Source organism: Aquarana catesbeiana, linkage group LG02, assembly GCF_042186555.1.
Source record: "Aquarana catesbeiana isolate 2022-GZ linkage group LG02, ASM4218655v1, whole genome shotgun sequence".
NCBI classification, from domain to species: Eukaryota; Metazoa; Chordata; class Amphibia; order Anura; family Ranidae; genus Aquarana; species Aquarana catesbeiana.
The window spans coordinates 29,496,630-29,514,661 of NC_133325.1; the positions used below are offsets into that span (position 1 = coordinate 29,496,630).

Here is an 18,032-nt window from a genome sequence, read left to right on the forward strand (position 1 = left end):
AGGAGATGGTCAGAGACTGCAGGCATACTACAGGAGATGGTCAGAGACTGCAGGCATACGACAGGAGATGGTCAGAGACTGCAGGCATACGACAGGAGATGGTCAGAGACTGCAGGCATACGACAGGAGATGGTCAGAGACTGCAGGCATACTACAGGAGATGGTCAGAGACTGCAGGCATACTACAGGAGATGGTCAGAGACTGCAGGCATACTACAGGAGATGGTCAGAGACTGCAGGCATACTACAGGAGATTGTCAGAGACTGCAGGCATACTACAGGAGATTGTCAGAGACTGCAGGCATACTACAGGAGATTGTCAGAGACTGCAGGCATACTACAGGAGATGGTCAGAGACTGCAGGCATACTACAGGAGATGGTCAGAGACTGCAGGCATACTACAGGAGATGGTCAGAGACTGCAGGCATACTACAGGAGATGGTCAGAGACTGCAGGCATACTACAGGAGATGGTCAGAGACTGCAGGCATACTACAGGAGATGGCCAGAGACTGCAGGCATACTACAGGAGATGGTCAGAGACTGCAGGCATACTACAGGAGATGGTCAGAGACTGCAGGCATACTACAGGAGATGGTCAGAGACTGCAGGCATACTACAGGAGATGGTCAGAGACTGCAGGCATACTACAGGAGATGGTCAGAGACTGCAGGCATACTACAGGAGATGGTCAGAGACTGCAGGCATACTACAGGAGATGGTCAGAGACTGCAGGCATACTACAGGAGATGGTCAGAGACTGCAGGCATACTACAGGAGATGGTCAGAGACTGTTGGCATACTACTGGAGATGGTCAGAGATTGCAGGCATACTACAGGAGATGGTCAGAGACTGTTAGCATACTACAGGAAATTGTCAGAGACTGTTAGCATACTACAGGAAATTGTCAGAGATAGTATGGTAGATGATCAGAGACTACAGACCTACTACAAGTGTTGGTTGTAGACTGGAGAAGAATGTAGGAGGCAGAGGACATATGACTACTAGAGATCCTGCAATTACAAATTATTATTCCCACTTTGACCACAGGGCCACACAGCAAATACCAAGAGACTGCATGTTTGGCCCCTTGGGCCTTAAACCTCTAATCCCCCCTAATAACATGTTGTCTGTTCTTTCTGATGTCTGGCATTTCGTTGTCTCCATTTCAGGATCCCAGGCACCCTGTGGACAACCTTCTGAGTAACAACATCCAGCCGTGGCTGAACTGCCCCCGGGACCGCAGCCGCCAGCTGAAGGTTGAGCTGCAGTTAGAGCGAGCCAGTCATATTGCCTTTATTGATGTGGGTAAGTCACTCATAGCAGATAATTTCTCATTTGTTTGTGGGGTGTGCAAGGGAACCACGTTTAAAATGTATTCCTGCCCAAAGGGGATATTTTGGTGTTTGGTAGATGTTGGAAAGTTAAAAGCCCTGACAGTCCACCATCCTTGCATTGCACATCTGCTGTGCCCATTATGAGGGGCCCCACCATCCCTGCACTCAATTTCTGATTCTGTACACCTGCTGTGCCTACTTTGAGGGACTTCCAACATCCCCACCTAAGTTCCTGGGTCTGCACAACTGTTGTAGCCATTATGAGGGGTTCCCACCATCCCTGGGCTGAGTTCCCTGAGCTTATTTATCTTGTATTATGGAGAATAAAATTGAAGGTGCTGAAACATTCAGATGCGGCTGGGGACACCCCAAGGGGCAGGAACACACAAAGTTGGTCGGGGGGGGGGGGGGGGGGGTTTCTCCCAACACTATTATGTTCTTCTAGTCAGCATGTTAGCATGTTCATACATCCCAGTGTGTCCTCTATATGTTTCATAGATCTGTGTATTCCATGTCTTCTGTTGCAGGAAACAGCGGATCAGCCTTCTTGCAGATTGATGTTGGCCGCTCCAGTGGGCCTGTAGGTAAACCATTTGTCCCTCTGCTACCTACAACCACCCTAATGTCCCCAGCAGACTCTAAACTGGAGAAGAACGCCAGAGGGGTCCGGATGTTTAAAGAAGGTAAAATTGAGCCAATAAGAAATCTCAATCTGACTCTGTTCATCCCTTACGGGAACGATTCATTGGTGATTGAGTCCCACTTTAGCAATGGGTTTCCATTGCCATTGTGTAACGGTTGAACACCTGACCATCACATCTACTATATGGCTCCTCCTTGGTTTAGGAGTGTCCAGTGAAGGGTACTGTTGATGCCACACCGTAGAAAAACATTGTAGACAATTGTGCTCTTCCAGCTTTGTGGTAAGTTTGGTGAAGACCATTTTCTGTTCCAGCATGTCTGTTGCTGTGTAGAAAGCCAGCTCCATAAAGACATCCAAACAGACATACAAGATAACGGCACTGCAACCCAATCATGCAATTGGGGCCGACTGTTTCCACTCACTGTGCCTGACTTGCGGTCTCCACCCCACAACACAAGAGTCCTTCCATGCAGATAATGTTCCTAATGGGGTGAGGATAAACAAAAGTTATCTTTATTTCATCCAAGCAGTACACATGTTCCAAACAGAGTCAACACTAACGCGTTTTAGCCTATCAAGGCCTTACTCATAGTTCGTCTGACATAACCAACTAGACATATATATATATAACAAGCCAACCCCACCCGCCGCTGAGATCACAATTAATCATTTAACCATCAAGGTAAAAAGGCAAGTTATCATTTAATGCATCTATCACCACAACAAACAATATATACTACATATAATAACACATATTGAATCAAAATAAAATAGAGAAATACATATATACTACATTCATGGTGGAATATCAGTTAGGCCAGTTAAGTAAAAAAAAGCTGCAAGAACCTAATATGTTCATGATGGGTACTGTTGGATAACGTACACGTAGTATTTATTATTTGTTGTGGTGAGAGATGCATTGAATGAAAGCTTGCCTTTTCTCTCTAGACAGATACATAGCAAGCCAACCCCCCCTCCCCCCATCTGGGATCACAATTAGTCATTTGCCCATTATGTACTCTGCTGGGGAGAAAAGGTAAGCTATCATTCAATGCATCTGTCACCACAACAAACAAATACTACATGTGCATTATCCGACTGCAGCTGTTTTTATTTAACTGACTTAATTGATATTTCACCATGAATGTAGTATATACACTCACCGGCCAATTTATAAGTTACACCTTGCTAGTGCCTTCATTCTTCGTGGCATAGATTCTACAAGGTGTTGGAAACATTCCTCAGAGATTTTGCTCCATAGTGACATGATAACATTATTCAGTTGCTGCAAATTTGTTGGTTGAACATCCATTATGCCAATCTCCTGCATTACAAAGATGCTCTATTGGATTAAGATTTGGTGACTGGAGGCCATTGGAGTACAGTGACCTCATTGTCCAGTGGCGAGATGATTGTGACATGGGCATTATCCTTCTGGAAGGAGCCATCAGAAGATGGGGACACTGTAGTCATAAAGAGATGGACATGGTCACCAACAATACTCAGGTAGGCCGTGGTGTTTAAACGATACTCAATTGATACTAAGGGGCCCAAAGTGTGCCAAGAAAATATTCCCCACACCATCACACCACAACCAGCCTAAACCGTTGATACAAGGCAGAATGGATCCATGCTTTCATGTTTCCACCATTATATGTAGTATTTATTGTTTGTGGTGACAGATGCATTGAATAATAGCTTACCTTAATGGTTAACTGATTGGGGGGGGGGGTGGGGTGGATTTGGCCTGCTATATATCTGTCTAGTTGGTTATGTCTGAAATGCGTTAGTGTTGGCTCTGTTTGGAACATGTGTACTCCTTGGACAAAATAAAGAGAATTTGTATTCATCCTCACCTGGTTGCCGACATTATCTACATGGAAGGATTCATGAAGACAACGTTTGGTGTGAAGGAATTGGGTGACATGCACAGAGCCCTGACCTCAACCATACTGAACAGCTTTGGGATGAATGAACTAAAGGTTTTTTTTTTTTTTTTTTTTTTTTGCGGACTTTAAATGAGGCGTATAGGGCCATACGCCTCCATCTCTATATCTATACGTAATACGTAAAAAGGAGGGTTGGGACTTTGAGTGAGGTATGTGTGACATGGTTAATCAAATTAGTCAATGTTAAAAATGTATTATTTTGACATACATACACACACACACACACACACACACACAGTGGGGACGAAAGTATTCCAGACCCCTTTTCACTCTTTGTTATATTGCAGCCATTTGCTAGAATCATTTAAGTAATTTTTTTTTCCTTATTAATGTACACACAGCACCCCATATTGACAGAAAAACACAGAATTGTTGATATTTTTGCAGATTTATTAAAAAAGAAAAACTGAAATATCACATGGTCTTAAGTATTCAGACCCTTTGCTGTGACACTCATATATTTAACCACTTCAGCCCCGGAAGGATTTACCCCCTTCCTGACCAGAGCACTTTTTACAATTTGGCACTGCGTCGCTTTAACTGCTAATTGCGCGGTCATGCAATGCTGTACCCAAACAAAATTTGCGTCCTTTTCTTCCCACAAATAGAGCTTTCTTTTGATGGTATTTGATCATCTCTGCGGTTTTTATTTTTTGCGCTATAAACGGAAAAAGACCGAAAATTTTGAAAAAAAATGATATTTTCTACTTTTTGTTATAAAAAAAATCCAATAAACTAAATTTTAGTCATACATTTAGGCCAAAATGTATTCGGCCACATGTCTTTGGTAAAAAAAATGTCAATAAGCGTATATTTATTGGTTTGCGCAAAAGTTATAGCGTCTACAAACTAGGGTACATTTTCTGGAATTTACACAGCTTTTAGTTTATGACTCCCTATGTCATTTCTTGAGGTGCTAAAATGGCAGGGCAGTACAACCCCCCCCCAAATGACCCCATTTTGGAAAGTAGACACCCCAAAGAAATTGCTGAGAGGCATGTTGAGCCCATTGAATATTTTTTTTTTTTGTCCCAAGTGATTGAATAATGACAAAAAAAAAAAAATTACAAAAAGTTGTCACAAAATGATATATTGCTCACACAGGCCATGGGAATATGTGGAATTGCACCCCAAAATACATTTAGCTGCTTCTCCTGAGTATGGGGATACCACATGTGTGGGACTTTTTGGGAGCCTAGCCGCATACGGGGCCCCGAAAACCAATCACCACCTTCAGGATTTCTAAGGGCGTAAATTTTTGATTTCACTCCTCACTACCTATCACAGTTTTGAAGGCAATAAAATGCCCAGATGGCACAACCCCCCCCCAAATGACCCCATTTTGGAAAGTAGACACCCCAAGCTATTTGCTGAGAGGCATGTTGAGTCCATGGAATATTTTATATTTTGACAAAAGCTGCGGGAAAGGGACACTTTTTTTTTTTTTTTTTTTTGCACAAAGTTGTCACTAAATGATATATTGCTCACACAGGCCATGGGCATATGTGGAATTGCACCCCAAAATACATTTAGCTACTTCTCCTGAGTACGGGGATACCACATGTGTGGGACTTTTTGGGAGCCTAGCCGCGTACAGGGCCCCGAAAACCAAGCACCGCCTTCAGGCTTTCTAATGCCCCGTACACACGGTCGGATTTTCCGACGGAAAATGTGTGATAGGACCTTGTTGTCGGAAATTCCGACCGTGTGTGGGCTCCATCACACATTTTCCATCGGATTTTCCGATACACAAAATTTGAGCGCAGGCTATAAAATGTTCCGACAACAAAATCCGTTGTCGGAAATTCCGATCGTGTGTACACAAATCCGACGGACAAAGTGCCACGCATGCTCAGAATAAATAAAGAGATGAAAGCTATTGGCCACTGCCCCGTTTATAGTCCCGACGTACGTGTTTTACATCACCGCGTTCAGAATGATCGGATTTTCCGACAACTTTGTGTGACCGTGTGTATGCAAGTTTGAGCCAACATCCGTTGGAAAAAATCCATGAATTTTGTTGTCGGAATGTCCGATCAATGTCCGACCGTGTGTACAGGGCATAAGGGTGTAAATTTTTGATTTCACTCTTCACTGCCTATCACAGTTTCGGAGGCCATGGAATGCCCAGGTGGCACAACCCCCCCCCCCCCCCCCCCCAAATGACCCCATTTTGGAAAGTAGACACCCCAAGCTATTTGCTGAGAGGCATGGTGAGTATTTTGCAGCTCTCATTTGTTTTTGAAAATGAAGAAAGACAAGAAAAACATTTTTTTTATCTTTTTTCAATTTTCAAAACTTTGTGACAAAAACTGAGGTCTGCAAAATACTCACTATACCTCTCAGCAAATAGCTTGGGGTGTCTACTTTCCAAAATGGGGTCATTTGGGGGGGTTTTGTGCCACCTGGGCATTCCATGGCCTCCGAAACTGTGATAGGCAGTGAAGAGTGAAAACAAAAATTTACGCCCTTAGAAAGCCTGAAGGCGGTGATTGGTTTTCGGGGTCCCGTGTGCGGCTAGGCTCCCAAAAAGTCTCACACATGTGGTATCCCCGTACTCAGGAGAAGCAACAGAATGTATTTTGGGGTGTAATTTCACATATTCCCATGGCATGTTTGAGCAATATATCATTTAGTGACAACTTTGTGCAAAAAAAAAAAATTGTCTCTTTCTCGCAACTTGTGTCGCAATATAAAATATTCCATGGACTCGACATGCCTCTCAGCAAATAACTTGGGGTGTCTACTCTCCAAAGTGGGGTCATTTGGGGGGTTTTGAACTGTCCTGGCATTTTATGCACAACATTTAGAAGCTTATGGCACACATCACCAACTCTTCTAACCACTTGAAGACAAAGCCCTTTCTGACACTTTTTGTTTACATGAAAAAAATATTTTTTTTTGCAAGAAAATTACTTTGAACCCCCAAACATTATATATTTTTTTTAAAGCAAATGCCCTACAGATTAAAATGGTGGGTGTTTCATTTTTTTTTTTTTTTTCACCCAGTATTTGCGCAGCAATTTTTCAAACGCATTTTTTGGGGAAAAAACACACTTTTTTAAATTTTAATGCACTAAAACACACTATATTGCCCAAATGTTTGATGTAATAAAAAAGATGATCTTAGGCCGAGTACATGGATACCAAACATGACATGCTTTAAAATTGCGCACAAACGTGCAGTGGCAACAAAATGAATACATTTTCAAAAGCCTTTAAAAGCCTTTACAGGTTACCACTTTAGATTTACCTAGGAGGTCTACTGCTAAAATTACTGCCCTCGATCTGACCTTCGCGTTGATACCTCACATGGATGGTGCAATTGCTGATTACATTTGACGCCAGACCGACGCTTGCGTTTGCCTTAGCGCGAGAGCAGGGGGCGACAGGGGTGCTTTTTTTTTTTTTTTTTTTTTTCTTAATTATTTTTTTGCTTTTTTATCTTATTTTTAAACTGTTCCTTTCATTTGTATTGTTATCTCAGGGAATGTAAATATCCCCTATGATAGCAATAGGTAGTGACAGGTACACTTTTTTGAAAAAATTGGTGTCTATTAGACCCTAGATCTCTCCTCTGCCCTCAAAGCATCTGACCACACCAAGATCGGTGTGATAAAATGCTTTCCCAATTTCCCAATGGTGCTGTTTACATCTGGCGAAATCTAAGTCATAAAATGCTCATAGCTTCCGGTTTCTTAGGCCATAGAGATGTTTGGAGCCACATTGGTCTCTGATCAGCTCTATGGTCAGCTGGCTGAATCACCGGCTGCATTCTCAGGTTCCCTGTTGAGACAGGAGAGCCAGAGAAAAACACGGAAGACGGTGGGGGGAGGGGGGTCATTCCCTCCCACTGCTTGTAAAAGCAGTCTAGAGGCTAATTAGCCGCTAGGTTTGCTTTTACATGAAAGCCGACCGCTGGCTGAAAAGAATGATACCAAGATGATACCTAAACCTGCAGGCATCATTCTGGTATAACCACTCAAAGTCGTGAATGGCGTACCTGAAGACAAAAAAATGGTTAACAATAAAACACAGTAAACGGTAAAGTATAACAAATTGCATACCTGAAAAGCAAACATGATAAAACATAATAACAATAACAATAAAACATTGCAGAATAGAATACAGTAAAAAAGAGCAGAACAATAGAGAGAGAATAGAGAGAACAATAAAATGACAACTATTTTTTTTTATTTGATATATTTTTGTGTTTTTTTTTTTTTTTTTACACTTTTTTTTGTAACTGTAACTTTTATAACTGTAACCGGTTCCAGGTTCGGGTCTCTCAAAATGCGATGGCATCTTGGGAGACCCTGTGAAAGTGTGCCTAGTCTGTCCAATGCTGTACCCTACGCTAATACTCAACTAGTGAATGGTAGCGTTCAAAACATTCACCAATGCAAAGACCAGGATTGTCAGGACAGGAGGGACAATAATAGCGGGTGTCACGCCTATATCCGCACTTGCTGCAGACACAACATCTTTTTTGGGTAGGGGTACTCGGGGGGACATAAAGAAAATGCCTCTCATGCAGCCGACTGCATTTGGTTGGGGATGTGAATGGGGGAAGTACGGGTGCTGCAGAAGTGGTGGGTTCCCAATTAGGATTGGTGAATGCAGCAGGAAGGGCATTATGGGCACGACGGGCCTGTGTTTGTCTTCTTCTTGGTGGCAGCGGGACACTACTTGTGCTTGCCACCTCACCAGCTTGAACTGCACTTATGGGACTCGCCACGTCACCAAGTGTTACTGCAGTGCTGGTTTGACTACAACCGGGGTGTACTAGGCCGCTGGCGCTTGCCAGTTCACCAAAACGCTACCAAAAAAACTGTTAGCGATCGCAGGGATCAGGCCTGACTCTGCGAACGCTGCAGTTATGCGTTTAGTGTTTTGTAAGTGACAGTGATCGATCGATACTGCACTTGGCTGGGCTGGGCTGGGCAGAGGGGCAAAACGCAGGTGCTAGCAGGTATCTGGGCTAATCCCGCTAACACTGCGTTTTTGGGAACCCTAAACTGCTGGGGACGCTAGTATAGATCTGATCAGATCAGATATTGATCCGTTCAGATACTATACCACTAAGGGAGGTGTATGCTGCGTGCGTGGGTGTTAGCGCTACTGGCGCTAACCTGGAGCTGCCTGGGGCGACGCATATCACCGCTGGGCGATCAGGGGGCTAAACCTTTATTTGGTAATAAACGGCGGGTGCCCTGACACTATAAAAAATAAATTAACTAACCAGCGTCACCCGTAACAGTTATACGGTGATCAGTGGTGAAAGGGTTAACTAGGGGGCAATCAAGGGGTTAAAACCTTTATTAGGTAGTATATGGGGGTCCCTGACGCTATAAAACGCTGACGGCGAACCTAAATATTTACCTCCCTAACTAGCGTCACCAGTGACACTAATACAGCGATCAGAAAAATGATTGCTTAGTGACACTGGCGACGGGGGGTGATCAAGGGGTTAAAACGTTATAGGGGGGGTTAGGGGGGTACCCTAGACTTAAAGGGGGCTAACAATAACTACCCTACCACACTAACTGTCACAAACTGACACCAATGCAGTAATCAGAAAAAAAAAAAAAAACTGCTTGGTGTCAGTGTGACGGGGGGTGGAGGGGTGATCAGGGGGTAATCGGGGGGTGTAAAATATGCCTGGCATGTTCTACTGTGTGTGTTGGTGTAACTCACTCGGATGTCTTCTCTCCTCGGCACCGGAACGGAAAATACCGAGCCGAGGAGAGATGACATCACTTCCTCTGCCTCTGTGTACTATACAGAGGCAGGGGAAGATTCTCATTGGCTGGGAGCGATCACGAGGGGGGGCCACGAATGGATGGCCTCCCCCTCATCTCTGAACGCTCCCAGACAGAAGCCGACCGCCTCGGGCACTGGGGGGGGAGGGTCCAATCGGACCCCCCGTCCGCGGCAAGCAATCACGTACCAGGTACGTGATTTTTCCTACCCGTGCCATTCTGCCGCAGTATATCTGCGTTAGGCGGTCGGCAAGTGGTTAACTCAGGTGCTGTCCATTTCTTCTGATCATCCTTGAGATGGTTCTACACTTTCATTTGAGTCCAGCTGTGTTTGATTATACTGATTGGACTTGATTAGGAAAGCCACACACCTGTCTATATAAGACTTTACAGCTCACAGTGCATGTCAGAGCAAATGAGAATCATGAGGTCAAAGGAACTGCCTGAAGAGCTCAGAGACAGAATTGTGGCAAGACACAGATCTGGCCAAGGTTACAAAAAAAAATTCTGCTGCACTTAAGGTTCCTAAGAGCACAGTGGCCTCCATAATCCTTGAATGGAAGACGTTTGGGAGGACCAGAACCCTTCCTAGAGCTAGCTGTCAGGCCAAACTTAGCTATCGGGGGAGAAGAGCCTTGGTGAGAGAGGTAAAGAAGAACCCAAAGATCACTGTGGCAGAGTGGCCGACGGAAGCCTCTCCTCAGTGCAAAACACATGAAAGCCCACATGGAGTTTGCTAAAAAAAAACACCTAAAGGACGCCAAGATAGTGAGAAATAAGATTCTCTGGTCTGATGGGTTTTAACCTCTTTGTTGATTGTGTTACCTGTCAGGTGGGACCAGTCATCTCTCAGGGTGCTGTCCTGGAAGACTTCCCAGAAACACCGTTACCATTAAGTGTAATTGGTCATTTTATTTGCTGGGTTTAGTGGTACTTTAAAAAATAAAAAAAAGTGAAATTGGCAACATCCATATATTTATTGTCTTCTATAGAAAGTGCCCTGACTCCACTGGGTGCTGCCCCTCTTCCAGGCTGAATGACACCCAGCATCACTCAACCTGAAAGTCAGCGCACAGGCAGTCATGGATCCACCCCCTGCTGTCCCCTGGAATAGGGAAGGTGTGGCCATCAGCTGGTCTGCCAGTGCTGATAGCTTACATTCATCACTATTGTGCTCTCTAATACACCCACAGAACACCCCTAAATACAAGATAGGGTGGTGACAATTGAAGGTCCCTTTAAAGCCCATCTCCAGGAAAATATTTTATCTGTAAACCTTCACTGGGTCTGGGGGTGCAGCCCTTTGATGGAAGCCACGCCCCTAGGAGGATCGACACTAAGCAAAAAAAAAAACATGGGGGGGAGGGGGTTGGTTTGTCACAATTCCTTATTGTGGGCTGTACCCCGTGTGTGGTGAAAATGGCCAATCACAGTCTCCACTGCAAGCCTGTGTGAGAATTGGGAGACAGGGACAGAGTGTTGGCACCCCACATCAGGAAGTACCTAAATAAGGATCTTCATGGCAGGATTATCAGGGATTACTTTCATGAAATTTGCAGGTTTAAAAATATTGAAAACTTTGAATTGACATTTACAAAATTAAAGCCTCTATGAGATGTTAGTGATTGGGTTTACATTTACTGCAATGCTCTTCTTGTTTGTAGGTGACTTCTTGGAAGAGACTGCTGGTGAGAAATGGGATCGGCTACAAATCACCTGCAGTCAGCCCTTCAACAAGCAGGCACAGTTCGGCCTGTCTTTTATACGCCTTCGATCTGCACTGGAAGAAGAGAATCAGGACCACGCTCTGGAAAGCAATACTCATCAGGTATTATTTATCTTGTAGCCTGGCTGTGGGGAGGATTGATGGGACAAAGAGCAAGACCACCTGCTATACTCTATAGCCCTGACATATTCCACAGTGCTGTACAGAAACCACTGAGCCAGTCACATCAGTCTCTGTACCAGAGGAGCTTATGCTCTAATGTCCCCCCCACACTCACTATTATACATTTATATAGCTCTGACATATGCCGCAGTGCTGTACAGAGAGCACAAAATAAGTCACATTAGTCTTGGCACCAGAAGAGCTTACACTCTAATGTCCCCCACAGTCACATACTATTATTATTCTACAATTATATAGCTCTGACATATACCACAGTGCTGTACAGAGCTCACTGAGCCAGTCACATCAGTCTCTGTAACAGAGGAGCTTACACTCTAATGTCATTGTCCCCCACATACGGTTACACAGGGTTATAATCCTGGTTTCTTTTTCAGGAGTATAATTCATCTCTCCTCTCCGGCGTGCTTCCAGGAAAACTTCAGAACGAAGAGGATAGCAACAGGCGGTAGGTTGTAATAGGGTACTAGATTTTTTATTCATTTCTGTTCCATTTCCTGTAAAATACACAGTTGCTATTTGGAAAATAATTTTTTGATCCCCTGCAGATTTTGTAAGTTTGCCCACTTACAAAGAAACAAAGGGTCTATATTTTTTTTTTTTTTTATCATAGATGTGTTTTAACTACTTCAGCCCCGGAAGGATTTGCCCCCTTCCTGACCAGGCCATTTTTTTGCGATACGGCACTGCTTCGCTTTAACTGACAATTGCGCGGTCGTGCGATGTTGCACCCAAACAAAATTGCCGTCCTTTTTTTGCCACGAATAGAGCTTTCTTTTGGTGGTATTTTATCACCTCTGCGGTTTTTATTTTTTGCACTATAAACAAGAAAAGAGCGACAATTTTGATTTACTTTTTGCTATAATATCCACAAAAAAAAAAAAAAAAATTCTTCATCAGTTTAGGCCATTCTTCTACATATTTTTGTTAAAAAAATCGCAATAAGCGTATATAGATTGATTGGTTTGCTCTAAAGTTATAGCGTCTACAAAATAGGGGACAGTTTTACGCCATTTTTATTATAATTTTTTTTTTTTTTTTTTTTACTACTACTAATGGTGGTAATCTGCGATTTTTAGCGGGACTGCCACATTGCAGCGGACAGATCGGACACTGTTGACAATTTTTTGGGACCAGTGACGATCAGAGCTAAAAATAGCCACTGATTACTGTGTAAATGTCACTGGCAGAGAAGGTGTGATCAAGGGGAAGGGGTTAAGTGTGTCCTAGGAAGGTGTTTCTAACTGGGGGGGGAGGGGACTGACAGGGAGTACAGAGAGATCTCTGTTCCTGATCACTAGGAACAGCAGATCTCGCTCTACTTCCCTGACAGAACGGATATCTGTTTAGATCCCCGTTCTGTCTCTGTGAGGAGCGATCTCGGTGTTATAAATTAAGTTGCAGTCCGGTGAGTAAAATAAGTATTTGATCCCCAAGCAAAACAGGACTTAGTACTTGGTGGAGAAACCCTTGTTGGCAAGCACAGAGGTCAGACGTTTCTTGTAGTTGGTGATCAGGTTTGCACACATCTCAGGAGGGATTTTGGTCCTCTCTTCTTTACAGATCTTCTCTAAATCCTTAAGGTTTCTTGGCTGTCGCTTGGCAACTCAAAATTTTAGTTTCCTCCATACATTTTCTATAAAATTAAGGTCTGGAGACTGGCTAGACCACTCCACGGCCTTAATGGGCTTCTTCTTGAGCCACTCCTTTGTTAGCTTGGCGGTATGTTTTGGGTCATTTTCATGCTGGAAGACTCATCCACAACCCATCTTCAGTGTTCTGGCTGAGGGAAGAAGGTTCTCATCCAAGATTTTACAATACGTGGCTCCCTCCATTGGCCCCTCAATGCGGCAAAGTTGGCCTGTACCTTTATCAGAGAAACAGTCTCAAAGCATCATGTTTCCACCTCCGTGCTTGACTGTGGGGATGATGTTCTTAGGGTTATAGTCAGCATTTTTTTTTCCGCCAAACACGGCGAGTCAAGTTAATTGCAGAGTTCAATTTTGGTCTCTTCTGACCACAGCACTTTTTCCCAATACTTCTCGGAAATGTACATTTAGATGTCTGTTGGCAAACATCAGACGGGCCTGTACATGTGCCTTCTTGAGGAGGGGGACTTTGTGGGTGCTGCAGGATTTCAATTAGGGTTGCACCGATACTCGGTATCGGTACTGATACTAGTATTTGCACAAGTATCGGTACTCGTGCAGATGCACGGATACCTGAAAGCGATACTTTCAGGCTCGGTTCTTTGAGCTGTCAGTGGGTCTCCTCAGTGTTAACGTCCGGTAATTGAAGCTGGCAATGTTTATTACCAACATTGTTCAACCCTGAAACACTGAAATAAAAAGAAACATTGTTTCTTTTTGTACATTTCTGTTTCTTCAGCTGCAGATCAAAGGGAAGAACAAATGTTCCTCTGTTTAACCCCTTAATAACCCTTAATTTACTCTAATCGGCCTTAATTAACTCCCTGTTCTCCTCCATTTAATTATTATTTTCCTGCTTTTTTTCTTTTGTTCACGTCTATTTATTTTAACGATAAACAATTAAAACTTTTTTTTTTTTTTTTGTTTGCTTTGTTAGTGAATATTGTTACACATATATAATAACATATATTTACACATTTCACATTGAAAAAATCTATTTATTTTATTTGTAAATAACTTTTCAAAGCTTTATACCATTGCTGACAGCTGAAGTTGAAACAAAACCATTGCGGTAGGTATCGGTAATTGGTATCGGTGAGTACTAAAAAAAGTATCGGTACTCGTACTCATTGTAAAAAAAATGGTATCGGTGCATCCCTGATTTCAATCCATGGCGACAAATTGTGTTATTAATGATTTGTTTGGTGACTGTGGTCCCAATTGCCTTGAAATCATTCATGCTCCTCCCGTGTAGTTCTGAGCTGATCCCTCACTTTTCTCATAATCACCCTCAACCCATGAGGCAAAACCTTGCATGGAGCTCCAGACCGGGGGTGATTGATGGTTATTTTGTATTTCTTCTATTTGCAAATAATCGCTCCAACAGTTGTCTCCTTCTCACCAAGCTTCTTGCTGATGGTCTTGTAGCCCATTCCAGCCTTCTGCAGGTCTACAATCTTGTCCTTGATGTCATATGACACCTCTTTGGTCTTGCCCATAATGGTGAGGTTTAAATGAAAGATTCTGTGGAGAGGTGTCTTTTACACACATAACGAGCTGTCATTAGGAGCACCTTCTTATATTGACAGGACTAATCTGTGTACCACATGAGCACCTATGGGAGCCAGAATTATTGTTGGTTGGTAGGGGATCCAATACTTATTTTACTCACTGAACTGCAACTCAATTTATAACATTTGTATTGTGTGTTTTTTTTTTTCTGGATTTTTGGTTGATATTCTGTCTCTATCATTTAAAATACACCTATGATGATTATTATTATTATTATTAATTATTATTATACAGGATTTATATAGCGTGAACAGTTTGTGCATCACTTTACAACATGAGGGCAGACAGAACAGTTACAATACAATTCTGTAAAGGAAATTTGTAGGGTTGTCCCGATACCAATACTAGTATCGGTATTGGCACCGATACCGAGCATTTGCCCAATGCACAATGCCCAATGTACTCGGGCAAATGCTCCCGATGCTTCCCCCGATACCTTGACAGTCAGCAGTGATCGGCGCATGGGGGAGTTACAAGCTTCTCCCCCCACGGCTTTCAGCTGCTTTAGTGACATATAGCGGTGATCGGTGCTTGTTACTCCCCCACAAGCGATCACTGCTGACTGTCACCGCATCCTCCATGCACCCTCCGTTCCACCGTTCCGCTGTCCCTCTCTCTTCCTCTTTCCCCCCTACGTTCCTCTGTCCCTCTCTCTTCCTCTGTCCCCCTCCGTTCCGCTGTCTCTCTCTCTTCCTCTGTCCCCCTCCATTCCGCTGTCCCTCTCTCTTCCTCTGTCCCCCTCCGTTCCGCTGTCCCTCTCTCTTCCTCTGTCCCCCTCTCTTCCTCTGTCCCCCTCTGTTCCGCTGTCCCTCTCTCTTCCTCTGTCCCCCCTCCGTTCCGCTGTCCCTCTCTCTTCCTCTGTCCCTCTCTCTTCCGCTGTCCCTCTCTCTTCCGCTGTCCCTCTCTCTTCCGCTGTCCCCCTCCGTTCCGCTGTCCCTCTCTCTTCCTCTGTCCCCCTCCGTTGTGCTCTCCCTCTTCATGTCCTCTTCCTTCCTTTGTGAATAGACAGAGTCAGCTGACTCTGTCCATTCACATAACTGAAACATTGTAACCTCCTGTGATTACGATGTGTCAGTTTATGAATGGAGAGGAGCCGCTGTCTTCACTCCATTCATTCTCAGTGCAGCTGAGGCTGCAGAGAAAGGGACTGGGGTAATCGGTATTGACGAGTACTTGAAAAAAAGTATTGGTACTTGTACTCAGTCCTAAAAAAGTGGTATCGGGACAACCCTAGAAATTTGTAAGTTCTGTATATAATTGTATTCTATTTTGTATGTATTGCACACTACCCTCACTGTGCACACGGCACTAATATTGTTTTTGTTACATGTTTGCATTCTTTCTAGTCCTGATTAGAATTAGTCTGCCTATGTTACGCCCCCTTGTTACCATAAACGTACAATTGTAATATTAATGTGATACCTACGTAATCATGTGTATAAAAACCTTCAATTGAGTCATAATAAAGCAGAACAGTTATTTGGAAAGATACGGAGTGTATCTTTTGTGTCTGTTCCCTACTGCAGTAGTTATTATTAATTTGGAACCACTAATCAATATGATAGGAGTTTCCTATCTATAAATTTCCATGTCAATTCAAAACGCACTTATTCAGGGAAGCCTATCACACACCCACCTAACAACTGTCCCCGAGCCACCCCCATCAACTCATTCCCCGCATCTATTACCTTTTGTACCACCACCCCCTCCCTTTAGAATATAAGCTCTACAAGCCAGGCCCTCCTGTCCCTTCCGTATTGTACTGTACTGTAATTGTGCTGACCCCCCCCCTACATTGTAAAGCTCTGCGTAAACTGTTGGCGCTATATAAATTGTGTATAATAATAATAATAATATAGGAGGAACCAGAGGGCCCTGCTCGTTAGAGCTTACAATCTAAGAATAAAAATATTAAACCTTTCATTTCACAAAATTTGCAGGGGATCAAATAATTATTTTCCCCACTGTATAAGCAACCATAGTGTGTAAAAAAACAAAAAAAAAACCAAACCTGGCCAATCACAGCCCATCTGTGTACTATGTGATTAGCTTTGACCGATCACAACTAATCACAACAAAAGACACTGTATGAACCAGTTTAATTAAGTAAAAATTGTTGCTTCTAGCAATGAAATTAATTTCCTGATTGCCTCCCAAGAGTAGTACAGTGTTAGTTTGGTAACCCTATATTGCTCTGGTCACTGTATGTAAAAAAGATGTAATAAAAGTATTTTTTTTTCCTTATAATGTCAGTGTCCCTGATCACCATCACACCTGTTATATGATGATGCTGTACTGCAGTCATGACATTATGTAAAAATAAATAAATATATATATATATATATATATATATATATATATATATATATTTTTATTTTTTTTTTTTTTTTTTTTTTTTTTTTTCTAATGTCCTAATTTTCACAAAAATTGTGACAAAAAAATTATAACTTCAAAAAACTCATCATGCCTCTTACTAAATACTTTGGACTGCCTACATTCCAAAAATTGATCATTTGGGGGGTATTTGTACTGTCCTTGCATATTCGGGCCTCAAGAAATGAGATCAGCCGTCAGTATATCAGGACTGATCGATTTTCAGATATATATCCCATAGTTTGTAGACTCTATAACTTTCCTATAGACTAAATAATAAACACTGATTTTGGTTATTTTCATCAAAGAAATGTAGCAAATTATATTTTTGCCTAAATTCATGAAGAAAGATTATTTATTTGCAAAATTTTATAACAGAAATGATAAACAACACTTTTTTAAAAAACATTTTCAGTCTTTTTTCATTTGTTTTGCAAAAGATTAAAAAAAAAAAAAAAAACTGGTGATTAGAGCGGAGTTCGACCAAAATTTATTTTATTAAAAAACTCAGCAGCTATAAATACTGCAGCTGCTGACTTTTAAAATACGGACACTTACCTGTCCAGGGTGCCCGCGATGTCCTCACCCAAAGCTGATCTGTTCCTTGGCTGTCCGGTTGAGGCGCCTCCATCTTGCGGCTTCACAGCCTGGTTCCCTACTGCGCATGCGCAAGTCCTTACTGGTCCCTGCTGTCTTCTGGGACCTGTGTGTCTCCCAGAAGATGGGGGGGGCGGAGGAGGGGCCGGACATTGCGCAGATCACCATGGAGCCTGCAGTAATCTATGCCCGGAATGGGAGCAAATACCTGGATTATACAGGTATCTGCTCCCCCCTGACACT

The 18,032-nt window shown here is 42.9% G+C and overlaps 1 protein-coding gene across 1 annotated transcript in view; it reads left to right on the forward strand.

Annotated features, from left to right (window-relative positions):
- XNDC1N (XRCC1 N-terminal domain containing 1, N-terminal like) overlaps positions 1–18,032 on the forward strand; it is a 48,523-nt gene that overhangs the window by 11,087 nt on the left and 19,404 nt on the right. The window contains exons 3-6 of the mRNA XM_073612713.1: positions 1,174–1,309; positions 1,866–2,021; positions 11,357–11,520; positions 11,976–12,046. Of these exons, the coding sequence (XP_073468814.1) occupies positions 1,174–1,309; positions 1,866–2,021; positions 11,357–11,520; positions 11,976–12,046 (527 nt within the window). The remainder of the gene's footprint in view (positions 1–1,173; positions 1,310–1,865; positions 2,022–11,356; positions 11,521–11,975; positions 12,047–18,032) is intronic.